The sequence below is a fragment of the Drosophila mauritiana genome, chromosome 3R (genome assembly GCF_004382145.1).
Source record: "Drosophila mauritiana strain mau12 chromosome 3R, ASM438214v1, whole genome shotgun sequence".
Taxonomy (NCBI): domain Eukaryota; kingdom Metazoa; phylum Arthropoda; class Insecta; order Diptera; family Drosophilidae; genus Drosophila; species Drosophila mauritiana.
Window position 1 is genome coordinate 5918210 of NC_046670.1, and position 26613 is coordinate 5944822.

Below are 26613 nucleotides of genomic sequence, written 5' to 3' on the forward strand. Positions count from 1 at the left end.
CGGCGGCCTACAACGAGCAGACGGCACTCCAACCTGTTGCTTGCTGGAGATATTTGAAAATAGGGCGCCAAACTGAGTTATTCACACATCTGTATTTAATTACTTTTCTGTAAGCAAAATTACCCACCATGATTATGTAGGCGAACATAACTAATAGCATTGGCCTTAAAGCCTTAAATCTTTAATTATTTTCCAAATATTTTACAAAACGAAGTCTTTTGCTTAAATAGTTATGAACAGGTTAGCATTATATGAAATTAGGTTTTTGTTAATTATGTTTGTAATTTGATGACTAGTTTTTGCCCATTTGATTGATTTATTTATTTTATTACAATCTTTGTGAAATTTACTTTTTTAAATGTATATGCAGTCGGAAATTCTGTGGCACAACTTTGTATTATAATTTAAAACATACCGCCTAATATTGTTATCGTATGTTATCGAAAGTCAAACCTCGATAACACTTAGTAAATGTTCGATATACCACACCGATAATTCGGCGAAATAATTGCTCATTAAGTTCTGGTAAAAAGTTGTTTAGAAGAGTAAAAAGAGCGTTTTAAGATGTCCAAAGTGACCGTGCAAGACATTGAGGCGGTGGACGACTACTGGGGACCGACATTCCGTTCGATACTCGAAGGTGACTGCGCATATAAGCAATTTGCACACTGTGTTTACGCCCATTTCCCTTTTTCCTAACAGGCAACAACACCAAGCAGATTGGCGACCAACTGGAGCAGCGTATACGGAGCCATGACAAGGAGATCGAGCGGATCTGCAACCTGTACTACCAGGGCTTCATCGACTCAATTCAGGAGCTGCTCCAGGTGCGCACGCAGGCACAGCAGCTGCACAACGAAGTGCATTCCCTGGACACTTCCCTTCGCCAGATCAGCGCCTCGCTGATTCAGCAGGGCAATGATCTAGTGCGTGCCCGTCAGATCGAATCCAATCTGGCCAGCGCCATCGAGGCGCTCAAATCCTGTCTGCCCGCATTGGAGTGCTACATGAAGTTCACACAGCAGGCCAAGAACAAGCAGTATTACCAGGCGCTAAGAACTCTGGAGACGCTAGAGACGGAGCACCTAACGCGCTTAAAGACACACAACTATCGATTCGCCACCCAGATGCAGATACAGATTCCCATAATCAAGGAAAACATCCGTCGCTCTTCCGCCTCAGACTTTCGAGAGTTCCTCGAGAACATCCGCAAGTTTTCGCCCCGCATCGGCGAGCTGGCCATCACACACACAAAACAGCTGCAAAAGCGTGATATCAACGCCATCATTGCCGAGCACATGCAGCAGATGAATGGAGGCGAAGCCGGCGGATCAGGTGCTGGTGGGGATGATGATGGTGCCAACGTTAGTGCTCAGGACCTCATTGACTTCTCCCCCATCTACCGCTGCCTACACATCTACATGGTGCTGGGTCAGCGGGAGTACTTCGAGAAGGACTACCGTCAGCAGCGCAGGGATCAGGCCAAACTGGTGCTTCAACCGCCGCCCAACATGCACGACAATTTGGAGGCCTACAAAACGTACATCTGTGCCATCGTTGGCTTCTTTGTGGTCGAGGATCACGTTAAAAACACGGCGGGCGATGTCGTGACCAGCAGTTATTTGGAGGATCTGTGGTCCAGCTCGCTAACCAAGTTTGTCAACGAGATCAGCATGAGTTCTTCCTCCTGCACCGATCCTAATATCCTTCTGCGCATTAAGAACCTCATAATGCTGTCCATCAATACGTTTAAGTGCTACGGTTACACCGTGAACATCCTCTGGGAACTATTGCACAACATGCGGGATCATTATAATGAGGTGAGCGTTGAGAAATTTTATAAGCCTTACTTTGTTTGTAAAACTTTTGGCTTTCCTTTCCAGGTTTTACTGCAACGTTGGGTGCATGTGTTCCGCGAAATTCTCGACAAGGAACAGTTCCTGCCCATGGTTGTGCAAAACACGGAAGAGTATGAATGCATCATCGAACGATTCCCCTTCCATTCGGAACAGCTTGAAAACGCTCCCTTTCCGAAGAAATTCCCCTTTTCGAGAATGGTGCCGGAGGTGTATCACCAGGCGAAGGAATTCATGTACGCCTGCATGAAGTTCGCCGAGGAGCTCACCCTATCGCCCAACGAGGTGGCCGCCATGGTGCGCAAGGCGGCCAATCTGCTGCTCACGCGAAGTTTCAGTGGCTGTCTATCTGTGGTGTTCCGCCAGCCTAGCATTACGCTGACGCAGCTCATCCAGATTATAATCGACACGCAGTACTTGGAGAAGGCAGGACCGTTTCTGGACGAGTTCGTGTGTCACATGACTAACACGGAGAGGAGTGTATCTCAGACACCATCGGCCATGTTCCATGTGGCTCGGCAAGACGCCGAGAAGCAAGTGGGCCTACGTATTTGCTCGAAGATCGATGAGTTCTTCGAGCTAAGCGCCTATGACTGGTTACTGGTAGAGCCGCCGGGAATAGCCTCCGCCTTCATTACGGACATGATTTCCTACCTTAAGAGCACCTTTGACAGCTTCGCCTTCAAGCTGCCCCACATCGCCCAGGCGGCCTGCCGACGCACCTTCGAGCACATAGCAGAGAAGATTTACTCGATCATGTATGACGAGGATGTGAAGCAGATTTCCACCGGAGCCCTCACACAAATCAACCTGGATCTAATGCAGTGCGAGTTTTTTGCGGCCTCGGAACCCGTGCCTGGTCTGAAGGAAGGAGAGCTAAGCAAGTACTTCCTGCGTAACCGTCAGCTGTTGGACCTGCTCATTCTAGAGGAATGGAGCACGTATTTCCATGATTATGGCAAGCAAGAGAACCGCTACCATCTGGTGCAACCTCAGTCTATTATTGTGATACTGGAAAAGATTCGCGAGGCGGACAAGAAGCCCATTTTCTCGCTGGTGAGAAAGAATGACAAGAAGAAGCTTTTGGAGACGGTGCTAAAGCAGCTAAAGCACATCGCCGATAGACAGAATTAGAAATATCAGGCTGTTAGTTAGTTGGGGCTTTAAGCAAACACTATGGTTTTACCAGAGTGTTTCCTTGTTGAATTCTTCGTGTAATCATTAACTATAGCTTTTCATCTTTATTGTTTAGGCTAATTTGAGTTTTCACATGGAAAAAGTATTTAGTTCTCATTACATTTGATTCGATTTGTTTTTATAAAAGACAAATTTCAATTGAAACTGCTCGACCCGTTGAACGTGTAAAGTTGTATTTTGAATTTTGATTCTTATGTACAAAAAGCGCAGAACTTTAGCGGTTGCCTACGTACGGATTGTTGATAAATACAAAACGAAAACGACATAAAATGAAAACAAACGGAGAGGAACGTCTAAATAACAAATTGTATATAATTATTAGATGTATGTAGCGTACGTGTATTGTGTAGGTATATTCCGCAAATCGTAATAAACTAACTTCTAAGTTACGTATATGCGTTGTTTGTGTTGCTTTTGTCAACTCTTCGTCTCCAAATGCTTGGGCGCATCCGCATACGTGAACTTCAGGCGGAATGCCTCGGCCAGCAGAACGTTGATTTGTCGATCGGACCAGTTGTGTGTTGGCAGATTTTGTAGCAGCAACATGAGACCCTGTCACATAGCAAGATGGCAATGATCAGTAGACGTTGCGGGAAAGGCATCTTTCCGGTTCGAAACTCACCTGGAAATCGTTTTGTTGCATCAGCTGCTCCTTCCAGTGCAGAAGAAATGCCGCGCACACGTACAAGTGGAACAGGGCGAAGCCGTCGGACTCTGCGAGATATGTGTCCCACAATCGGATGGTGCAGTGCAGCGGCAGCTCGCGTGTCAGCAGATTGTTCATCCAGCGAAATGAGAATTGCAAGTAGTCGACACCATGTGCCTGTAGATGACGATGTAAGTTCACTGAAAAAGCAAATTATAATTTATTATCATCACTCGGCAATTGTAGGTTGCATGTCCAATTGGCTTATCTAGTAATTATTTTTATCTGTTCCGAACACTTGCGATCATAATAATGTTAATACGTGTCATGGCCTATTGACCAAAAGCTATCTTAAACCATATAAGCTTCTGGACAAACGTGTGTAAATTTGTAAAATTTAAAGCATCTTCGGTATCTTTGACAGGGCACATCAAAATGGCTTGACTTTGATGAGGTTTTGGTTTGCTTACACAAGCCCCATGCCTTCCAATTTATCTTATCACAAGAGCATTAACATATCTCTATCTATATTTGATCACCTTCATTGCAAGGTAATCTTGATGTGACGTTTATCTACTGCCAAAGGTACAGCATTTCCACTCACCGTCAATGCGCTGTATCAGATCCTTGAGTTGGTTAACCTTCTCCTGTATGCCCAGCTGGGCAAAGATGTAGTTATCCTGAATGCAGTCGAGAAACTTAGATAAGCACCAAAACGAGTCCGCCTCGATAATGTTTCGAGTCTCCTCGGGCAGCGTGGACATGTCGTACTTTTCGAGATCCGTATTCGGCGTCAAGGCCTCCTGTAGAAAGACGATAAAGAAGGGCGTGACCAGGTCGTTGATGCCCTGCACGTAGCCGGAGGCAGGATGGCGAATGGCCCAGATAAAGAGAATGCGCTCGAACATCTCCTGGACAAGCTGCTGCTGGAAGAGCGGAATCTGGGGGTTCATTCGTGGCACATCGATGTGGATCTGGCGGTATGTGTCCTGTTGCGTCTCATCCTGGCTATCCACCCGGAAGTAGTTGTGCCTGAGGTCCTGGTAGCCCTGCCGCTTGCTCTCCAGCACCGCCATCCTTCGCTCACTTGAAGGCGGAAGATACTTCGAAAGGAGTCGCCAGCTGACAGCGCGCATCTGGAGTGAGGTTTTATTAGAATTACAATACGAAAGATTGCTCGATGCTGACCTTCCGAGGCACACCAGACCAGCTGATCTTCTTGAGAGCCACCAAGTCCAGTTGAGGCGAGTCTAGCACCACTTGGAATTTTTCAATTTTCGTTTCGTACTCGCTGTCCTGGCAATTCGAGCTTATCTTCTGCAATTGCGGTCTGCCCGGGTAGTTCCTCAATCTAGATCTGAAATGGCCATCTATATTACTAACTGTTGGGGTCTTGATTGCTTTCGGTCTTGGTTCCGCGTCGCCCGACATTGTTCTGTTGGAAGAGCTGGGAGTGGCTATCAGTTAAGAAAGTGAAATGCTTCAGGAGCGGTTGCTAAGTTGCTTAATATTCGTTAAAACGTGGCGAATGGCAATAATAAATTGGGAGCGCCCATAAGGGTTAAGAACATACATAGGTAATTTTAATCTAATTACAAAGTAATATTAATATGTTTATCATGATTGTAACTCCTTTAACACATTTAAAAAACAATTGAAAGTGTAAAAATAATGTAAAGGCTTATATTATCGTTTAAAAATTTGAATCTAATTTTGTAGTATTTCAAATTTTATATGACGGAATTCTTGGGTTCATATCTTTAATTTCTACTTTGATAATAAACACGTTAATTCTTTTTAAATAGCACCTAGGAAATAATTCAGAAAGCGGGTTCGATCCACTCTACACCCCTGGCTTGTTTGCACAACTGCAGGCATTGGGTTCAACTTTCTTTTTGACTTCCCAGTTGAGTTGGCGCCGCTCACCTGTTTTCGTTACTGTCCGGCAGAGATCTGCGGTCTTCCTTGCAGTCGTCCGTCGAGCTACTGCTGACTGGGACCACATCTGCGCTACTTTCGTTTGCTGACCGGGATGCATTATGGTTCTGGTTGCTTCGAGAGTGCGTCTCGATCACGTTGAGAGCCACCGTCTGTGACACTTGCCGGGAGAAATGAGCAGCATCTGTTGGGGGATCAAAACGGGATCAGAGGTTGAGGAAAACCATCGGGGTTGCGGAACCATTACCACCGCCAGCTCCAACGGCCGCGGCAGCCGCCTCCGTGCTGCTGATGATGCAGAACTCGTCGTCACCCATGTCCCAGGCATCGCTCACCGACTTCTGGTACTCGGTGAAGGTGGACACCATGCCAGATCCGGGGGCAGCGCCGCGACCGACCGCTACCCCAACTGCCGCCGCCTTCTCGAGCTCCCGCTTGGGACTCGGCCGTCCGGGCACTCGACGTCCGCTGTTTTTCCAAAAGGTCGAGGAGTTTGCGCCGGGCGTTGGTCCGGCTCCACTTGCCACGGTTACTACTGCTCCACCTGCTCCTGGTGTTCCTGTTGCTGCTGCTGTGGACTCGGCTAGTTCAGTTTGGCTCTTTGCTGCTAATTGCTCTACATTGTTATCCATCATACGTTCCCTAGATCCGATTCTATGTCAGCGTCATTATTTTATTTTGCATCAAAAACAGTGTGACCATCGCAGCTATTTACGGCTTTCACCGCATGACACTTCTTGGTAGTGATGCGAACGTGTCGTGATCACTTGGGGCGAAACCGACCCATATTGGTACCCATTACTTGAGGAGAAGAGGGTTCACTAGGTTCCGACGAGTCGATCCAGACATATACATTTTTAAAAATTAAAACGCGTAGTTCAAGACCTATTTCTATGTAAATGCTTTTAGAAATATGGAAAAAAGGTATTTAATTAACAATTTATTAAATGAAGGGCGTAATCTTAGGGGTATAAACAAAACGAAAAAGTTTTGGATAGAGTCCTTCTTTCTGCAGTATTCAGTAGTATAACTAGGTAATTATAATTAATGGTAGTAATGCTATTACTTATTAGTAACAGATAAATGGGAACTATCCAATTGACCGTTATATGTTTCGATGCATGACTATGACCGCTCACCTGGCAACCCTGGCGAATGCGCTTTGGATTTCGACTGCAAACGTGCACGGCCACTCAGTGCAAAACAAGTGCCTTTCGGCGTGATAAGAACCAGAACCCGCAATCAACGATTTCATTATTCGGTGGAACAATTGCAAGCTCCAAAACTATGCCATAAGGGGCAGTCGCCATTTAAGCAGTCAGTGTGGAACCAGCAAGATGCAGAAGCAAGAGGAGGTGCTGTCGCGCCTGCGAACGATATTTGACATATTTTTGCGCGAGAACTTTTCCACTACCAACAATGTTTACTTTGAGAAGCTCCTCACACACTTGCAGGCCAAGGGTGAGTTTACCAATCGGAGTGGCCCCGCTATCTGCCATTAAATCCTCAAATGAATCCGATCTGCCCGTAGAGAACGCCTTTGTGCTGCAGACCCCATTCGTGGTGGAGTGGGTGGACAGATGCATCACGGCGGTGACCGAGGACTTCAACAAGATCCACCCTAAGGTGATATCCTTCATGCTGAATCTGACCAGTTTTCTGGCGAACAATGAGTGGATGATCGTGCGCCTAAGGGAGCTGGATATAGTAAACAGGTGAGTGGCAGGATAGGAAACCTGGCTGTAATCTCTTAAAATAAATCCACTGCCATTTTAGAGCAGTGAAACTCCTACAGAGGGAACACAACTTAAGCCCATCGATTAAGTTAGGTGGCATACGTCTGATGAAAGCCATCACCGTGTATAGCATGGTGCTGGCGTTTCTGCGTATGCACCGCATCTGGACGCTGCTCATCCAGTATTCCAACAACGATCACACGCTGTACGTGGTGCGGGAGGCCCGCCAGGTGCTCTACAACATGCTGTACAAGTCCTGCGACAAGCTGCACGACAAGGCTGTTACCCTGGAGATTCTGTCGGAGATTATGCAGCCGATTCACGACAATCTGTATAAGAACACCGACGGCGTGGAGCGCATCCACATCAAGGTGGACGACAACGAGCTGTTGCACAAGATCTCGGCGACACTGGATCTGCTGTCGTACATACTACAGCAGACGCTGGTGCTCGAGGAGCGCACCACTCTGATCACTCTGCTCAAGGAGTATCACGACTTCGAGATTACCATTTGGAAGCTAATCGATATGACCCACAATCCGTACTTTATCGAGAAGATCTTCACCACGCTGAGCAGCTATAACTTTGCCCTGCTGTTGCACGAAAAGTTGCTGAATCCGGACGGCACCGAGCCGCCGGAGGAGTTCACCGAGTTCGGGTTGGCATTCTTTAATCTCATGAAATTCTTTATTACCCGCAAGGACGGCTTGAGCTTTGTGAAGTTGGCGGAGCTCAATCATGTACTGTGGAAAAAACTAGGAGCTCGTGCGCCCAAGGAAATTGTCATCCAACAAGAGCGCGTTACGTTTGAAAACCAGCTAATCTGCTTTCACATGCTGCCGTTGCTCTTCTCCATGAAGTACGCACGAAAGATCGCCGACGAGGAGAGCAAGGTAGAGCTCTTCGACGCCTATGTTGTCAAGTTGCTGGAGATCTCCTGCGAACAGACCTTGCGGCTCTGTTACACAATGCGGGACAATTTCTTTTCTGCAGACGGCATGGCTCTTGGCTTGGTGACGGCCGGCCTGGCAAACAAGTGCATACACAGCCTGTTGGCCCTGGAAAACGTTCTCGATCGGGAGCAGGCGGTTACTGTGTGTCAGGCTTTGCTATATGTGCTTCGCGAGGCAGTGGCCATGAGTGTTATAACAAATAATGGACAGGAAGACTGTCACAGCGTGAGCAGCGCGGGCAGCTCCTACCTAGAATTGTATCCCCAGGGCACCGAACAGGTCGTCAACGATCCACAAGTTTTGCATTCCGTCATGGTGGGCTTGCGCACCTTGATCGAACGCTTCAAGATCACGTGGAAGGAGTCGGTGGAGACCATTGGCCTGGTCAATTGTCTGGCATTTGTCCTGGAGAACACAAGCATGGATGCCAGGGTAAGCGAAACATGCACTCATTCCCATTGGGTAAAAATTTCAGTTACATTTGTTTCTGTATTTACAGTGCACTGTCCAAGCGCTCAAGCTCGTCCAGCTGGCTGTGGAGCATTTCCTTTCACCGAACATGGCTCTTTTGGTGGATAACTTGCAGGGCTCAGCGCTGGTTTGTCTGGGTCCCATTATCGTCAAGCGAATGCACGACACAATGTGGGAGGTGCGTGACACAACGCTGGAGCTCACCACCTCTATAGCCAGTATCTCCCGCATCAGTAAGCATGTGATTATCTTAACGTAATGTCTAACTTTAATGATTCGTTGCTCCTGTAGAGTTTCCCGCCTTTCAACGGTTTCTAATCGACTCAAAGATACCCCCGATAGTTTACGAAATGGCCAAGAATGACTCGGAAGGTTATGTGAGAGCGTCTGCCTTCAAGTGTCTTTCCCAAATGGTCTCCATAAACCTTTTGTGGGAGAATGGTCTAAGCCAGCTCGATCTTGTGGTGAGTTTATTTGTTTATATGCCCAGAAACAATCATTAATTAAACTCTTTGAATTCTTGACAGGACCATCTTCTTTTTGTAATGTATCGGGAGAACAACGATATCGTTAGAGCCGAGGCCGTGATTACGCTGATGAAGATCTACGAGCACCGCAAGATCCACGAGAAGTACAAGAACACGCTCTTCTCAACCCTCAACTATTGTGTTATCGGGGATCATCACACGGAGGTGAAGATGAATGCTTTGAATTTTTGGCGCCGCGAGTTCTACCGCCAGTTCAGCAATCAGGGCATGATAGATGGCTCTTTTCCCACAGTGACCTTCTCTAAGGAACAGAAGAAGATTGTCACGCTGACGGAGAAAGAGATCCAGACCAGCATTGCTAAAGTATTTGGTGGCGTACAACAGTACGGATATTTTGGCATCCTGCTCAAGTGCCTGCGCGAGGAGACTTCAATGGAGCTTCTGGAATTCCTCATTAAGGTCGTCAAGATCATGACGGAGAAATTCGAGCGCTACAAGGGCATAATGGAAGAGATTGAAATGCGATCGCCGCTCTCGGACAGAGAGCGGCCAACATTCGACTTTCCGTCCCAGCCGCAGCCAATTCCGATTCCACAGCAGCCACCGGTCAATCCAGCCGAGGCGGACGAAGTCATCGAGTCCATATTGAACTCGCAGGATGCACAGCTCCTGGAGAAGGCGTTTGAGACCCAGATGCAGATAAACGCGGAAGGGAAAACAGCAGAGAAGCGGCACATCGATGAGTTCTACTATAAGCAGTTCGCAGTGCCATTGCGGCAGTTCTTTGAGGAGCTCAAGACCATTGACCTGGACCAGTTGGTCAAGCAGCACCAGGAGTGGTTCGAGTGCAAAGAGAACTTTACCTCCCTGCTGGATGACATCCTAGGTGCGCTGAAGCGCGACGATGAGAACATGATTTCGGACTGTTACTAATCCCGAGCTAAGTCGTTTTCCAGTCAAAAAAAAAAAAAAGTCCCCTCTGTGAAGTAAGCTAAAAGTGTTTTTCCGAGAAATATAAAATATTTTTGATAACTAAGTTTTGAACACAAAATGAGATTTTATTTCGCCGGCGCAGATAAAATAAATAATAATACAGTAACAAAACAATGTTTTAAATGACTAACCATATTTCAAATCAAGACGACCTATATTCAAAAGTTTTTGCTCCTTTTTTAAATTATTGGTGTGCTGGTCACACCGTTCGCGTCGTGTTTGTTTTGGTTTTCTGTTGGTGATGACACACTTTTAGAGCGATGTGAACCGAGTTCTTATCGATACATCCATAAAAGAAGCTACCTTATACCTCTTCCAAAAAATATTGTCTTATTTAGATTTTCAAATTTAAAACGCAAAAACCCGAAAAATAAAATAACTACTACATTAAAAACGTATCCGATACTATCGGATAAATTGCCGATACTATCGGATAAGTTATCAATCGATAGTGCCGGCACCGAGCCTTCGCACTATCGACAAGCCCATCGACTGCGGCACATCTTCAGCGCATAGATGCAGCGAAAAGCGGATCGTCTCGCGTTCGAATTTGCACGCACTGCAGCATAAATAATAAAAGGCACTGGGAACATGCAGTTGCACAAACGGAGAGCCAAGCAAAAATATGGCCAGTGCATTATGTCATAAATGTGAAAGTGTTACAAGTTGCACTGCAGCGGCAGCCAGAACAACAACAACAACAGCAGCAGCAGTAGCAGCAGCAATAGCAACATAAACTGCACGCATGTGAAAAGGAGTGCGAGTGTGTAGAAAAAATCAATTGAGAGGAAAATTGCATATTCGCTGTCGCGGTCGAAACGAAAATAAGTGAAAGAAAATAATATATATATTTATATATATAAAGTGCGTTCGGGGTGTGTGCGTGCTTTCGAGCCTGTGCCTGTGTGTATGTAGGCAAGGAGCAAGAAGCAGCAGCAGCGGCAGCAGTAGAAATAGCAAAAGGAGGCAGCAACAACAACAAGCTAGAGAAACCGCCAGCAGCAGCAGCAACAACAACAACCAGCAGCAGCAGCCCCCTAATAAAGAGCAGAGAAAAAAATGAGTTCAAGTTGTGAAAGGTGTGTGCCGTTACACTACAAACTACAACACCACCATCAGCGGCAGCAAAGAAATACAACAACAAATACGGCAATCTCCAGACATCGCGAATGTCGAAATTGTGTATACAATTTATTAAGAAAGCAAGAGCAGCAACAACAATGACCAGCTGCAGATGCTTTTGTTAAATAAATGGCACTCTTGAGTGCAGCTAATTTCCATGCAGTGCGAGTGGGTGGGTGGAAAAAGGAGATGGTGGGCGTGGACGTGCAAGTGGAAGTGGGAGGGAGATGAAAATGAGTGCGGAAGGAACCGCATTTGCCTGCCAGAGTATGTGTGTGCGTGCGTGAGAATGCGTGTGTGGGTGGCGACTTTCCCTCCCTGCGTGTCTCTCTTCGAGTCTCCCTCTCTCACTCTCGCTTGTCGCGTGCATTTTCCTTTACCTTGATTAAATTCCTGATTTATGCACTTTTTGGCTCTTTTTGTGGCCCGAGGCGCCTGCAAAATCGATTTTCTGGCAAGGCGCGGCAACAAGCGTCGTCCGCCAAATGTGCCAAATGGAGAGAGCCAGAGAGAGTACTACCAGCACTTACACCCTCTTTTGCTCACCTCACCCACTCTCTCCCAACTCCCATTCTTGGCCAGGCGTGTGTAAAAGTGTGTGTGTGAGTGTGTCAGGACTGCAATTTTCAAATAAGGAAAAACCGGATAATGCTCGACTAAATATGTTTGTCAGCATAGAGAAAAGACCAATTGAATGGGGGAAAACCGGCACACACACACATTAAGATGCTACGCACAATGCCGATTTTGGTCAACTTTTTGGTATCTCCTATGAAATTGCCTCAATGAATGCTCTGAAATGTTGAATGAAACATTTATTTGCCGGGGTATTTGCCCGTTGTTGATTTTTGCTGCCGCTTTTGAGGGCGTTTTTCAGAAAGTTTCGAATCTCGAGAAACTTGACTGGCGGCTGGCATTCCTGAGATACATTTTTCGGCCGCTCGAAAATAGAAGCAATCGCATTTTATGTCTTATTTATGTGTATTTCTCGCCTTCTCCGGATTCCCATCTCCTTCTTTGCTCCGGACAAGCAGAATAGAATGGGTAGAAATCATCGAGCCTCGCACCAAGGAGCACATGTACGCCAATCTCACCACCGGCGAGTGTGTTTGGGATCCACCAGAAGTAAGTACAAGTCTCTTAAGTTGTATATTTATGTCTATCAGCAAAGAACTGCTCTAAAATTAAGTTCCGAACGGAAGCCATCTGTGATTCAAACGTTATCTTAAAATCTAATTAAAACATTGTTGAGTTATTGTCTCAACTTTTCTGCCACCTAATGGGCATTGGTTTTATTGGCTTTCAATATTTATTAAAGCTCTAAAAAGAATATTCGACTTTAATTATATGTTCTCCTTTAAAAACTATTCAAATCTACATTACTTTTATTAACATCTTTGTAATATCATGTTTTTAATTATTTCTTTATGCGTTCAAAGAAGATTTAAGACGAACATCATGATTGAATATGAGTATTATTCATTGGTTATTAATTATAGTTATGAGAAGTCAACAGTTTGTACGTCTTATCTTACGCAACACAAGATGTTTATGGGGTTCAGTGACCACGCTCACTTCATTGATTAGATGAGTAACTTGTTGTGCGGCTGGCGGTTTAATTACTACTCGGGGTTACTTGTTTGCGCAATTTTCTTGCTTGTGTTTGGCTTGCAAATTTTTCGTAACCCACTTCGCCAAGTGGCGTGACCAAGGTTAATTATATTAAAATAACTGTCGAATGATGATCGCATCATCATAACCGTTCTGATATAACAGCTGGGTAAAAGGAGGAAATGTTGCAGTCTTTCATGCCTCAGTGAAAATATTTTCCCTATCTGAAGGCAAAACTTTTCCTTTTCAGACGGCATCGAAAGAAAAACCATTGGCTGTCTGTTTGCTGAAATGCATGGTGTTTTTTTGTTGCATTTTTTATGCTGTTTGGCTAATGCGGCAACGCTAAAAGGTGTTGCGGACTAATAACTTTGGTCTCGCCTGCAGGACGAAGCCGAAAGGCAAACATCGGCCAGACGAACATACCAGGCCACCCCTCTTTCAATACCCTACCCCCTGGCCTTTCTCTTTTCACCTCCTGCCAAAGGAAGTAGGGAAAATTTCATTGATTTTGTTTTTGGCCTGCAATGTCCTCGTTTCGCTCCTGATTGCACACACTTGGCCAGGAGTTTTCTGAAGGTATGTGTGTGCAGTAGAGTGCATGTCCTGCATCCATAATGGAAAGGCTTACGTGAGGAGCTACACGAAAAAAAAGTTAAATCAAAATAAACGTATTTGGGAAATGTTTATTTATTATTAATATGAAATTATATTAGTTATTGTATTTGTATTTGTAGTTATTTACAACTACAAATTTCAAGGCTTAAATGGTATTGTTGCAATATTTCTCAATTTAAGAAAGTTTCTGCAACAATTTTTTGAAAACAAACAGCTCAAACTAAAAATTTGACGTTTTGACAACTTTCAAATAATTTCTTTGTGTGTAAGTGGGTGTTAGGTCCGCTTTTAAGCCATGATTTATTGCTCGTCCTGCGGCTCTTCTTCCGTTCTCCCCCTCCCCGTTATCTTACCATCAAAGCATTGCCATTGCTTCAGTCGCCGGGCTCTCGCTCTCTCTTTTGCCCTCTTCGAATGCTTATTTATGTGCATTTCATTTCGGTTTTTGTCACTCTCACTCTCCGTTTGACTCATCGACTTCGTCATCCGCATTCTGATTACTGCCCCTCCGCACCCACAAACACGGCTTTGACCAAAAAGAGAGAGAATGAGAGTGAGAGCAGATTAAGAAAAGCATAATATGCTTAAAATATCAATGGACTTGTTTCTCACAACTTTATTGCTGAGCTAATTATCTTTTCTTAAACTAAAATTAACGTAATCTTCAGGAATATCTCAAAGGAAGTTACATTATAATAGCTTATGTTTCTATATATTTTTCATTTGATAAATTATTATATTATGTTAGTTATAATAATTTTAAAGAAGCTTACCTACAAATTTCCTCAACCTGTTCTATGAACATACCATAGCTGCGATTTGTGGGACTCTTTTGTGAATTTGGCAGCGCAAAGTCGACACTTCCGACTCCATTGTGCCCCTTCCGAAGTACTAGATAAGGTCTATAAAGACCTGCCCCCGATTTCAGTATCTGATTGCAGCTACTGCATTTGTTGCCGCTTCCCCTCGTGGCGATGAGGAAGTGAATCCTTTTCACTGCGCCATATAATCCGCACAATTTATGCAGGGCGGCGTGAAAATGGCATTATTAAAGTTGGGGTGACCGCACCACCTTGCCGAGCACCCCTTTGCTGCGTACTCATTGTTCCACCCTAGCTCATTGCTAACTCGCTTTAAATAAGTAACATTCTGTTCTCGATTTTTCGCTGCTGCTTGTGTTGGCCAACTTACAGCGCTTTGTTTTAGCCGGGCTCCCTTTGGTGTCACCAGCAGCAGCAGCAACAACAACAAGCAGACGACAACTCTCGCTGCTGCTGCGTTCATTGTACGTGATTTGAAATTTATTCACAATTGCGCTGGGACACCGTCTACTTTTTTCTCCCCTTTCTTTCTTTTTTTTTATTATAACTCGAAATTACCGCCCTCCCTCTCCTTCCCTGCCTCTCGACGTTTTGTCAACTTTTTCATACTGTTTTTTGTCGCTCTTTTTGCCCATTTGGCTTTGTAAAACTTCCGGTTGGCAGGGAGAAACAGTAAAGAAAAGAAAAGTTGCCCACAAGTTGCACGTCCATTGCTCGTTTCATGTTTCACATTACGAAACCCGCCTCAAGACCCCAAGACAGTAGGCACCAGACTCGTTGGATGTTCACGTGCGTCCGCCGGCGTCATCCAAGTGCTCCATGTGCTCCAACTGCTCGCGCCCAATCCGCAATCCCAGTCCCCCCCTTCAGAGGGGGGATGGTGCAACCAAATGCGGCGCCTCCTCCAAAACGGTCAGACCTCGATCTGGGCCTTCCTCTGCGCTTCAGTGGAGGCTCGTGGGCTACGCAATCGACAAAATATTTCAATTGTCAGTGAGGTCGCTGTATACCCATTCTACTGTGGGCATATTAGACCTAAGACTCAGTTTCAAAGAAGTGATTTCATTCGAAAGATTGTCTATGATCAGAATCTATGATCTATGATCATATTCCAGAAATTATAGATTAATTGAATTTCCTAAATAGAATTACCGAAATCAGTACCTATAGAATAATACCTATTATTGTGTAACTTGATTTAATGAATTCAATATTCATATACCCACTTGCTGAATATGCATGTCATGCATTATCTATGATCCCAGACTTGAGTTTGAGGTATTCCTAGGCACCCGGTCTTCCTCCTCGTCGTTTGGCCATCGCCCATTGCCTTCTTGGGCCAAGTTTGGTTTCCTGTCGCTGCGGCCAAAGTGTGCTATTCGGTTCCACACAGGCACACAGCTAAATACCGACTTCTTCCGCTTTGCTTGGCACAATTTGAAAGCAATTACGAAGTCAATTAAATGTGCATAAATATTGCTAATGAATTTCGTCGTTCGGAGCTTCTTGCAGGCGAAGATACATTAAAAATTTCCAAATACCCCAAAGGCGAAATTGTCTGAGTTTAAGCAACGCGAATGATTTTGTGCTTTATTTGGCTTAGTCATATTTTGTGGGAAAATACAGGAGGTTCAAGAACTTATATAACTTATAACATATACATTTTATTCATCATAAAAGCGAATCACTCGTATTTATTTGTCAGTGCGTGCAGTTGATTGATGGTCAATTTCGAACGCAGATCCATCCCCCCCATGAATGAATTAATTTCCCGGGTTGCTGAACTATGGTGGAGCTATTTAGTAGCCCCATATCGTAAATAAGCGTAGGACTAGGCTCTTTTGTTGCCCACTGATCTATAAATACGTATTTGTATCGCGATCTGCATTCCGATCCACTGGCGGGAATGTGAAACATGTGCCCGACTCGGCGATAACTGCATTGCCTTAATCTATAAATCGGATATTTAATTGTTATTGCTTTCGTCTGGATGAAGTTATTGCGGGATTGTTTTTATGCGACGAGAAAAGTGAGCAAACTTTAAATTGAAGTCAGATCTACACACGTACGTATATATGGCTTTAGTTCAATTCAATTCTATTCATTGCTCTCGATTTTTGGCGGCACATTCCATTCGAATTTGAAGAGACGAGATGTTATCGCCTCCATGGATTCTATTTCGAGATCTACGCTGGACTTCAAAATTTGCTCTGGCGATGACCTAATTTTCCGGCGGGGCCAACTGAAAGCTGCGCGTTGACTTTCCGTTTGTTTTTACCCCAGTGTGTCTGCGTCTCATTTAATATCATTTGCTTGTTTTCCCGCTGCATGATTCACAGCTGAACAGATGAGCAGATGAAAGGAAGAGTGGTTTGGGTCCGAAACTGACCTCGGCCATAGTCTTCTTGTATTCGAGGAACTCTAGACTCCGAGCGATTAGAAATCTTGTGCGTGCCTCACTTCTTCTTTTTTTTTTTGCCTCGATCGACCCACTTGCCGCTGATTAAAAGTTGTAATTGTTTTTCAATAAGCGCCAGACGCACATGCCACATGCTGTACTCCAAATGGTTGGCAAATTGAATGGCAGATAACGAAACGGAATGCATTAATCGGGGGATCTACTATATATGTGTATATATATATAAAGCTTGGCTCAATTCACGAAATTAATGGGGTCGCAATTAAATCATATCAATCTAATAAATGGTTAAGTCCGTTCCCCAATTTCTGGAGTAGGAATCACATTTATTTACTAGTATGTATATATCTTGTTGCGCATATAGGCCTTTCATCTCTGCTCACACAGGGCGTATGAGTAATCATTCCTATGGTACGTTCTGCAGAGGCAAATCATTCCGACACTTTAATCCATGAGGAATATGCATATTTTTGAAAAATAAATCGTTTTGACAGTCTGATTTTAATACGGTCTCTGGTTTTTAGTGAAACTCTGGACATCTTAGTTATGAAATATCAGGAAATATTAAAAAAGCTAATCAGTTGAAAGTGAATATTTAGTCAGCAATTCAAAAGAACGCCTATATGCTTTTTGATATACTTAAATAGGGTTCTTGTATATTGAAAATGAAATGATAACAAATGAAAATGTGAAAGGCACTGTTTAAATGCTTAAATTAATTGGTTACACACCAACTTCCAACAAACACAATGGGCAAATTCCAGCTGACCGTTTTGTGATTAAGATGTAGGGCATTGTTGTTCATATTCCACAATTATGAAAAGTTAGGTAAGAATTTTGTAGCAGGCAGAAAAACGAGGTCGAGTCGCTTGATGTTTCTTTTTATAGTTCATCTCGCATTTAACTGGAGGCAGCGGGGAATCGGATCATTGGTGGCGCTGAGTGAGGGAGGACTATCTGGATGACTGACTGACTGAGTTACTGACTGGCAGTTGGAAAGCCAACAATGCGAAAAGCGTAACGAGGCGACGTGGAATCTGAGTGGCCCATCTCCACTGGGTGGCCTTGGTCCCAGCCCATCCATCCCCCTCCCCACCCTCTCCACCCAATCGTCGTCTGGTCGCGCCCACAAATTATGCAACATGCAACGCAATCGGGGCGCCGCTTCGAAATGGAAATGAAAACCAGAAATGAAAAGCAGCCAAGCCGAAAGCTTTCCATTTGCAGCGGGGTGCGATGGGCGTTGAACGGTGGGCGGGGCTGGGCATTGTTATTGTTGCCATTTATCTGTGGCCAGTTGCAACCACAAAAGCAAGAGCAGCAGAACGCCAGCAGGCATCTGAATTAAAAGAGGGCGTGGGTCAGGGACCAACCACCGCCCACATCCCACAGCCCACCACCCAACTGGCCCGGGCAAGTGCAGCTGGAGCTGGGTCTCCCAGCAGTCTGAAGTGAACGCATCTGCAGCGCAAAAGTTCAAGGTCAACGCTGCGGCTGCTGCTACTGCTGCTCTTACTGCATGCATTTTGCAGAAATAACCCTGACTTCTGGGTGAGACAGAGATGGGGAGCGAGGAGTGAGCGAGATGGAGCGGATTAAGCACACGCGCCTCGCCATCAAGGCCAGATATTAAAGGGAGGATAAAATCAGAGATGTATGTGCACTACAACGTATTACTAAAGTTTAGTGTTCAAAAGCTGTAAGCTGTACATAAATGTTATTCGAAATATAATATCGCATATATTATATATAGGGTTTTAAAAACATCACTTAAATTGATGATAATAATCAGAATTATCCACTTTATAAGCTATTGTTGGCTGGATTGTCCGTGATATGGCAGCAATCTTATGTAATCCCTTGGTAGTCAAGAGCTTCGACTGTAATTTCCTTAGATCCTAGGTACATTAAATCTTGTACACAAACTTAATGCAATGTAAATACCTTTCCCAACACTGATGCGCCGGCAAGGCTCATTTGAACGACAGCAGGCGGGGAGGCACAGGGGAACGTTCAATCCTGTTTGGCAAGCACTTGTTGTATTTGTATTTACTCGGCTGATAAAACCCTTCAGATTGAGATTATAAACATACACATACACCACACACACACAGAGGCACACCCACTCACACTCTTTGTGCGCTCGAGTTTGCTGATTAAGCCCGAAGAAAAGCTCTCAAGCTGAGATACCAAAATAGATCTGCCTTTGTGTAATTGTTGGATAATTCAAGAGTCGGGATAAAAGCCAGCGCCATGCAACAGCAACAATGGAGCCGTCGAAGCTTTAGCGGATTGGAACTCATCATTGCCACCACTCGAGCTCAATGTCATTGGGTCCGGTGTCACTTCTGATGAAACTACATACGTTTATGAGACAGATGTTGAAACGTGCAGAAATTGTAATGCTTTCAATATGTGCCATGTGATTGTAGTAGTTGGGTTTTCATAGAAATGAGCGAATTCAATGATGATTGCTAGTGATAAGAACTGGACGTCGGAATAATTCTCAATGGTTTTCATTTCAAAAGCAAAGAAACTGAATGGAAATATATATAGATTTTTGAGTTATATTCATGAGAGAAGAGTAACCAATTGTAATATTTCTTGATAATTGCATAAGCAGAAGGCACTTTTTCCGGTCAGGAATTATGCATCGATTGGTTTAAGCTTCAACTCACGGCATATCTATGTTCATGAGTGTTTATCTAATCAACGCCGTCTCGATTCCTATCCCAAATTCCACAACCAGCGATCCAAATCCGAACTGCACAATCCCACACACACGACTACTCTCTGCGATGAGAGATGACAACGATCCAAACTAATTTTGCCACGCGTACCGCGTTCCGTTCTCGTTCCCAGTTCTAGTACGTAACTCATTCCCGTTCCGTTCTCGCTTTACAGGATGTGCCAATTAAGCGGACCGACTCATCGCAGTGGTGGGAACTGTTTGATACGAATACCCAGCGGTTCTACTACTACAATGCGGCCACGCAGAAGACCGTGTGGCACCGGCCGAGTAAGTGCGACATCATTCCGCTGGCGAAGCTGCAGACGCTCAAGCAGAACACCGATCCCAGCGAGCGTCGCGAGCAGACCACGCCCCAAAAGCAGCAGCAGCAGGTGCAGCACGCTTCCCAGCAGCAGCAACAACCCTCGCCCATGTCGGGACCGAACAAGAAAGGACGCGGCCAGCAGCGGATCAGCGGTGGCAACGGGACGGTGGCGAGCTCGGAGGAGAAGCTAACCAGCAGCGAAGTGATCTCTAGTCCACGTGGTCGTCAAAGCTTTCGGTGAGTTGGCTTGCCTTGAGTTGAGTAACCCCATTTGGGGTCTGCTCCCGCATTGTTTACACTCACATATGTTTACATTTCGTTCTGGGCCACTTTGCAGCGTTGGCACTGGTGACTCATCCCGGTCGATGGACATGCAGCAGCAGCATCCGCAGGGCTATGCCTCCAGGCGTTCGCAAGGTAAGTGCTTTGTGTCAACCCTAACTTCTTGGTGACTCATATCAACATCCTTCTAACCTGACAGACTCCTGCAATCAGTATAAGGAATCGGGCAAGTCAAGCGACTCTAGTCTGTCCAGTGCGCATGGCTACAGGCGCTTCAATGACAGCGGCGTTCCGCTGTCGGGGCATCCGGATAACCTACGTCTGGGCTCGCTGCAGAAGCAGCAGCGTGGCGGTGGCAAGGACAATGGAGCGTAAGTACTAGAGGTTTGGCATCCATCACTTCATCGGCTTTAAATTGCTTTTGTACCCCCATCTCCATCTCTGCTTGCGCTTGGGTTACGGATTGCCTTACAGTTTCGAGATGCTGCAAGAGAGCACCAGTTCGCATAACTTACCGCATGGCAGCACCTCCACATCCTCATCCTATGCCGGTGGCAGTGGCTATGGGGACAAGTATTTTGATCACCAGCTGCTGCCCAACCACCTGCAGGGCTATTCCTCCAAGTCGTCGGACATTGCCTCGCCTACACACTCCATTCACACGCCCCAGTCGCAGAAGAAAAAGATGTCGCCGGATGCAGCGCCCGCTGCACAATACAACTACGCACAACAGCAGCATCAGCAGAGAAGCGCACAACGCAGTGGCGGAGGAGCTGCTGGTACCGGAGCCCCAGCGGGCAAGTCCTACGGAGGCGGTACGAGAAGTTCTCCACGCTGTGAAACTCGTTTGGTTGCTAGAATTATACATGCATAAGCTATTAAAAATTTCGAAAAATGTGCTAATGAGTTAGATAAGAAAACTTTGCCAGAGGAAGATGATGAATTTCCATATAAATTAAATATATGTAGTAGGAGCGAACTTAAATTCAAATGCAGCCAAACGTAGTTTATAGCAAAACGATTTATGTTTATTTTAAATATTCCCAACTCTTTTTAGATCGCGAATACAAAGTGTCGCTGGCCCGCTCCGGCAGTTTCATGTCCTCTTCAATCAATCCCGCCGCCGCTGGCCACCACAGCAAATCGTACCGGAAGAGCAGCGCGGAAGCAGCGAATGGAGGAGCTGCCAGCGATGACTCTATGCACGAGAAGTATTTCAAGTCAGTGGAAAACACACCGCTCTCGCGGCGCCGTCACACCACCAATGCAACCAAGAGCGGAGGTGGAGCCAGTGGCAGCAACACGGCCACCAGCACGGCGGGCAGCGGCAGCAGCAGCCACAAAAAGCACTCGAGCGACTCTAGTCCGCAGAGTCCGATCAGTCCACAGACAAAGAGTTCGCGGCAGGCTAAGACGAGTGCCACCAGTACTGTGCCACAGCTGCAGCATTCACCGCGCCTGCAGGAGCCGAGCCACAGCCTAGATTTGCTGAGTCTGGAAAGGATTTCGCTGGGAAAATCGGGGCCTATCTCACCGGGAGGTGGGACAGAGAACCTTGGCCTGCTGACGCACTCGTCGCGCGGCTCCAACGACTCTGCCCGCCAGCGCCAGAAGTCGAATAACTCCTCGGCAAACCGTTCGCAGTCGCATCATTATCCCGGACAGAGCTCCTTGCGGCATAGCGCCAGTTCTAGTCTGGACAAACGAGGCTACCATGTAAGCGGAGGAAGTGGCGATGGAAGGGGAGGAACAGGCGGTGAGAAGCGGCGCTCAAAGCAGCATCATTATCAACAGCAGGCTGACAACAGCGACGTGGAGTACGACAATGGGAACACCTCGCCCTTGTACACCAATTGGGACCAGGAAATGCCCCACCTGCTGCCTCTCAAACACTACATCATCGAGCAGGCCAAGTTGTCCGGTCGCTATGAATACCGTGGTGGCGATGGCGGAGATTCGGACTCGTTCCACTCGGATAGCCAGTCGGAACACTCACTCTCAGGGCACGAACCGGACAACGAGGATTCGGACGGAGGATCGGACACGCATGGCGGTTATCTGGAGCACAACTACGGCATGATCGATGACTACGCCAATATGGGGGACAGCGTATCCTACTACGCGTACATGTATCCGTCGCACGACCCCGCCGGAAGGGAGGACATGTTAGTATAGATTCTATTACTTCTTTTTGAGTCCAATTAACTTTGTATTCAATCTATACATTAGCTCTGAAAACGTGGAGGCTGTGCTGGAGGGAATTGGCGGCAATGCGACAGAACCTTCGGCTCCAACCGCCACAGCCCCTAAGCCAAAGCCTCGTTACCAGATCTCATACTACGACACCGTATCGCACAGTCCCTCAGCCGGAAGCGGCTATCACGGTCAGCAGCTTTACTCCAATACTCCGCCCTACTCTGGGCACGGACATGGTCATCACGTTCCACCGCCGTCACTGCCCCACCAGCAGCAGCTGCACCTGGAACCGAGCGACGCCAAGCAGAAGCAGTCGCAGACCCTGCCCTCCCCCAATCGGCAGATATCGCGCCTAGCTGGCGCCGGTCATCAGGGATCAGGACCGGCTGCATCATCCAAAGAAGAGACCGGCCACAGTACCGTTGCCGGTCAACAGCAGGCTACCGTGGGTACTGTGACGCCAGCCAGTCTTTCCCGACCTGGTCACAAGATGGCTCCTCCCTCGCTGAAGCCCACCATCCAGCAAATCTTTCCACCCAGCGAACGGGCGCCAGGAATGGGCGGCATGGGATTGGGAGGACCTACGTTGGCCTGCATGAAAGAATGTGATATAGAGAAATTCGCTGCAGACAATCTGAATTTGCACTCAAAGGGAATCTTCCGGAAAAAGGCATCTGTGCGCGACATGCTTAGTTGGACGGCGGAGGCGATTAGCAGACCCATGTTGGCATTGTCCCGGGACAAGGCAGACAAGAAGACGGCCATTGAACTGTTTAAGCTGGTGCAGATTTACATGGCGGATCGCAAGGCGCGCATAGGCATGACTCTGAATTCAGTAGCCATAGAAATTATCAGTGCATCCCTACCACAACAGCAGTAAGTTCATTAACATGAAAATATATAAACTCATAAATTAACTTGTGTTCTTTCCAGATTAAGAGACGAGCTATATGTCCAGTTGTGTCGGCAAACGACAGAGAATCCCAAAAGAGACTCGCTCATCCGCGGATGGGAGTTGATGGCCATTTGTTTGTCCTACGTACCCCCTTCGCCCACGTTTCAACCGACGCTGCTGAAGTCAGTTACTCTATATATAAATTCAAATGTAACTTTTAATTGGATGTTATATATTGCAGTTATGTCAATCGGCACCGCGATCCAACCTTTGCCACGTCTTTCTTGGAGGTTAGCAAGTGGCCCATCCATGTGCAAATCTCGCACTACGCAACTGTGTGCTGTCGCCGCTTGGATCGCATAGGGAGCAGTGGACGCCGAATAGCCAAAAAGCCAACTGTAGATGAGGTGGAGCAAGCGCGGGTAACTAATCCCACACGAAAACTTAAGAACAAATTATAATAATTGCTCGATTCTCAACTTTTAGCAACAAATCTTAAGGAACAGCATGTTTGGTAACACGCTTTCTGAAGTCATGGATCTCCAAAAAGATAAATTTCCTTTCCGCAAGCTGCCCTGGATACAGACCACACTATCAGAGCATGTACGTTATTGGTGGCCTAACTTTAATTCGCATTCTAAATAAATATTTTTCGATCTTTAAGGTGCTTCTGCTGAATGGAAAGCAGACTGAAGGAATCTTTCGAGTCTCCGCAGATGTGGATGAAGTTGGTTGCATGAAGAACCGCCTGGATCGGTGGGATGTTCCTGATTACAAAAACACATTGGGTAAGTACTACTTCTTTATAAGAACTACTGAATGAAATGAAATTAATGTTCAATGTCATTTCCTAGTTGATGCACACACGCCAGCCAGTCTGCTTAAGCTGTGGTACCGAGAACTGTACGATCCACTTATACCGGATGCCTACTACGAAGATTGCGTAAACACAGAGGATCCCGACAAAGCCAAAGAAATAGTTAATAAGTTGCCCGAAATAAATCAGCTGGTAAGTTATAAGTTTTGAGCGAAATTAAAGGAGCTTTCAAATTGAGAAATACCTCTGCTTTTAGGTTCTAACGTATCTAATACATTTCCTGCAACAATTTGCCATACCCGAGGTGGTGAGTTGCACCAAAATGGACTCCTCGAATCTGGCCATGGTGTTTGCGCCCAACTGCCTGCGCTGTACATCGGAGGATCCCAAAGTGATCCTGGAGAACGCTCGCAAGGAGATGTCCTTCATGCGCACCTTAATTCAGCACATGGACACGACGCACGTGGCCAATCTGGTCTAATGGGCTGTTGGCCATTAGCCTGCCTACCAACCTACCAATATGCAAACGTTATGAACCTATCCTAACTTACTACCTACCAAATCTAACTTAAACTCAATTTGTATTTATACAAAGGATGATGATGGAGATTAATCTTAACTCCTACTTTAACTTTAACTCGTTTGCTACTCGAACTTTCTCACTAATTGCTACCAGGACGAAAAGTCTATGGATTTAATTTTATTTCGTAATGACTAGGAAGCTTGTTCAGAACAATGGCAACAACCCCAAATACTCGACGATCTTGTAACCCGTAGTGCTTTTTCAAACCAAAAATAACTGAAAGATGAATCCAAAACTGAGAACTCAATGTGTGCATGCCTAGTTATGTCTCAAATTGTAGTTGAATTAATTTATTTTGCATTTTAACTGTTGTTTTTCTTTAAATGGAATTTAAATCAAAGCAAGCAAGCAAATACTCAAAGAAACTCTTAACTCTCAAACAATGCGAAGCAAAGCAAACCTTGAAGAACTTCTTGCGAAGCCTATAAATAGTTATAAAATAAAGCTAACGATAACTTAAATTAAACTCTATATATATTATGATATATGTACACTATATGCAAAGGAGGATCAGACAGGAGAACCGAAAGAGAGAGAGATAAGTGAATCAAACGCAATAAGAGGTCAATGATGAAACTGCTTATTAATTACTTGCAGCCAACGTAGTGCTATATACAAATATTTATTCATTTGCATAAATAAAAGAATGAAGATAAATAAATATGATAATGTTCGAATCAAACGCAACTTCATGGAGAACAAGTTAAGTGAGAATATATATATATATATATATATATATATATATATATATATATGTATTGAAACCTGCAGCTTTCGAGGCGATCGAATAAAGTTATAAATGTAAAACGAAGTTGGGAACAATATCGACATCTTGTCATCGAAACACATGCCCATTGGAGGGGATTACAAATTCAGCCGGTTCTTCCTTTGCTGTTATTAATGCGTGCCACAATTATTTATGCCCAATTTCGAAGTCATTTCAAACCGTTTGTCTCCTGATAATTGCTAATAATTTAGCCTCACTTGACGACCATAAGCCCCCCAGGCCATGGCTCCTTATCGAGCAGTAGGCCTCGTCAATGTCTCGAATTGGTCGCACTTAGTAATCGCATACCACCGAAAAACGCTTTTATTTTTATCACCATTCATTATTCACTATTCATTATTATGTTATAATTTTGTTCTGTAAAGTACGAAATACTTTTTGAATGGTCATTACTTACCATTGAGAGCCTCCTTCGGAACAACCGTCACACCCCCCAATACGCTATTCGAACCATTCATGTTGATAAATTTGAATACTCACCTTGTGATATGTCACAAAATGGCCGTCAGTTGGGTTTTTCGGGTGCAAAACGTTATATCGATGGGATTTTGTCGGGGATCACACAACTGACTATCAGATAGCAGAGCAACAAGTGTCTGCTCATGATGAAGCGTCGAAGTGATATATCCGGGGATTACAAGTGCACTCGGGAGCATGGTGTATGGGGTTCCTTTCCTTCATATCTTGGAAAGCAGGCTTTGCATAAATTAGTTTCCCAAATGTTTTAAACCTTTTTCAGTCTAGGGGCTTTCCATTGAGGTATATCGATTATTATGCGCAAAGAAATATAAAATATGATGTTCAAAGAGTTATTTTTAATATTTGGTTGTCATAAATTCTTAATCACCAATCGATTGCTTGTAGTTTACTGCTCTTTTCAACGAAGAACCCCCGAGAATTCTATTTGCAATTCATTAAATCACTTTTCAGCGAATCGTATCAATAGAAATAGGTTTATTGCCTAATATCACATGAATTTGAGTCATTGAATAGTGAAGTCATACAGTTTCGATTGAAATCCTGCCAATTTAAAGTAGTCACCATCACAGTAGAATCATCGCAAAAAATGAAGAACTTTCAACTGTTTACTTTCTACTCATCGTGTGAATCGAAGACAAGATGACATCC

The 26613-nt window shown here is 45.2% G+C and overlaps 4 protein-coding genes across 4 annotated transcripts; 3 read left to right on the forward strand and 1 right to left on the reverse strand.

The window, feature by feature from the left end:
• The first annotated feature begins 428 nt into the window (after positions 1 to 428).
• LOC117142671 (exocyst complex component 6) lies at positions 429 to 3442 on the forward strand. Its single transcript, XM_033306804.1, has 3 exons — positions 429 to 640; positions 703 to 1820; positions 1884 to 3442. Exons 1-3 carry the CDS (start codon positions 565 to 567, stop codon positions 2988 to 2990), a joined length of 2301 nt encoding a protein of 766 aa, XP_033162695.1. The 5' UTR covers positions 429 to 564; the 3' UTR covers positions 2991 to 3442.
• On the reverse strand, positions 3346 to 6342 carry LOC117142672 (TBC1 domain family member 22B). Its single transcript, XM_033306805.1, has 6 exons — positions 5885 to 6342; positions 5626 to 5821; positions 4888 to 5056; positions 4304 to 4835; positions 3676 to 3899; positions 3346 to 3605 (listed from the first exon to the last, which is right to left on the reverse strand). The coding sequence occupies exons 1-6, from the start codon at positions 6270 to 6272 to the stop codon at positions 3471 to 3473; spliced, it is 1644 nt and encodes a 547-aa protein (XP_033162696.1). The 5' UTR covers positions 6273 to 6342; the 3' UTR covers positions 3346 to 3470.
• Positions 6343 to 6974: 632 nt separating this feature from the next.
• LOC117144164 lies at positions 6975 to 10282 on the forward strand. Its single transcript, XM_033309199.1, has 6 exons — positions 6975 to 7098; positions 7169 to 7352; positions 7414 to 8758; positions 8826 to 9030; positions 9089 to 9261; positions 9325 to 10282. The coding sequence occupies exons 1-6, from the start codon at positions 6975 to 6977 to the stop codon at positions 10216 to 10218; spliced, it is 2925 nt and encodes a 974-aa protein (XP_033165090.1). The 3' UTR covers positions 10219 to 10282.
• Positions 10283 to 10764: 482 nt separating this feature from the next.
• Positions 10765 to 25375, forward strand: LOC117142998 (hornerin). The gene is made up of 14 exons (XM_033307356.1): positions 10765 to 11357; positions 12435 to 12525; positions 19774 to 20162; positions 20263 to 20342; positions 20407 to 20578; positions 20682 to 21022; positions 21265 to 22372; positions 22437 to 23279; positions 23337 to 23480; positions 23540 to 23720; positions 23785 to 23901; positions 23963 to 24086; positions 24153 to 24307; positions 24372 to 25375. Exons 1-14 carry the CDS (start codon positions 11338 to 11340, stop codon positions 24594 to 24596), a joined length of 3990 nt encoding a protein of 1329 aa, XP_033163247.1. The 5' UTR covers positions 10765 to 11337; the 3' UTR covers positions 24597 to 25375.
• Positions 25376 to 26613: the final 1238 nt, after the last annotated feature.

What these genes read in the sequence shown, in the direction of transcription:
- LOC117142671 (XM_033306804.1), top strand. Translation starts at nt 565, where the DNA reads ATGTCCAAAGTGACCGTGCAAGACATTGAGGCGGTGGACGACTACTGG. An exon ending in ATTCCGTTCGATACTCGAAG is followed by an intron (nt 641 to 702) that starts GTGACTGCGCAT and finishes TTTTCCTAACAG; the next exon opens with GCAACAACACCAAGCAGATT. An exon ending in TGCGGGATCATTATAATGAG is followed by an intron (nt 1,821 to 1,883) that starts GTGAGCGTTGAG and finishes TTTCCTTTCCAG; the next exon opens with GTTTTACTGCAACGTTGGGT.
- LOC117142672 (XM_033306805.1), bottom strand. Translation starts at nt 6,272, where the DNA reads ATGATGGATAACAATGTAGAGCAATTAGCAGCAAAGAGCCAAACTGAA. An exon ending in GGCCGTTGGAGCTGGCGGTG is followed by an intron (nt 5,822 to 5,884) that starts GTAATGGTTCCG and finishes ATCCCCCAACAG; the next exon opens with ATGCTGCTCATTTCTCCCGG. An exon ending in GGTCTGGTGTGCCTCGGAAG is followed by an intron (nt 4,836 to 4,887) that starts GTCAGCATCGAG and finishes ACCTCACTCCAG; the next exon opens with ATGCGCGCTGTCAGCTGGCG.
- LOC117144164 (XM_033309199.1), top strand. Translation starts at nt 6,975, where the DNA reads ATGCAGAAGCAAGAGGAGGTGCTGTCGCGCCTGCGAACGATATTTGAC. An exon ending in CACACACTTGCAGGCCAAGG is followed by an intron (nt 7,099 to 7,168) that starts GTGAGTTTACCA and finishes ATCTGCCCGTAG; the next exon opens with AGAACGCCTTTGTGCTGCAG. An exon ending in AGCCAGTATCTCCCGCATCA is followed by an intron (nt 9,031 to 9,088) that starts GTAAGCATGTGA and finishes TTGCTCCTGTAG; the next exon opens with AGTTTCCCGCCTTTCAACGG.
- LOC117142998 (XM_033307356.1), top strand. Translation starts at nt 11,338, where the DNA reads ATGAGTTCAAGTTGTGAAAG. An exon ending in CGTGGTCGTCAAAGCTTTCG is followed by an intron (nt 20,163 to 20,262) that starts GTGAGTTGGCTT and finishes GCCACTTTGCAG; the next exon opens with CGTTGGCACTGGTGACTCAT. An exon ending in TGCCTCCAGGCGTTCGCAAG is followed by an intron (nt 20,343 to 20,406) that starts GTAAGTGCTTTG and finishes CTAACCTGACAG; the next exon opens with ACTCCTGCAATCAGTATAAG.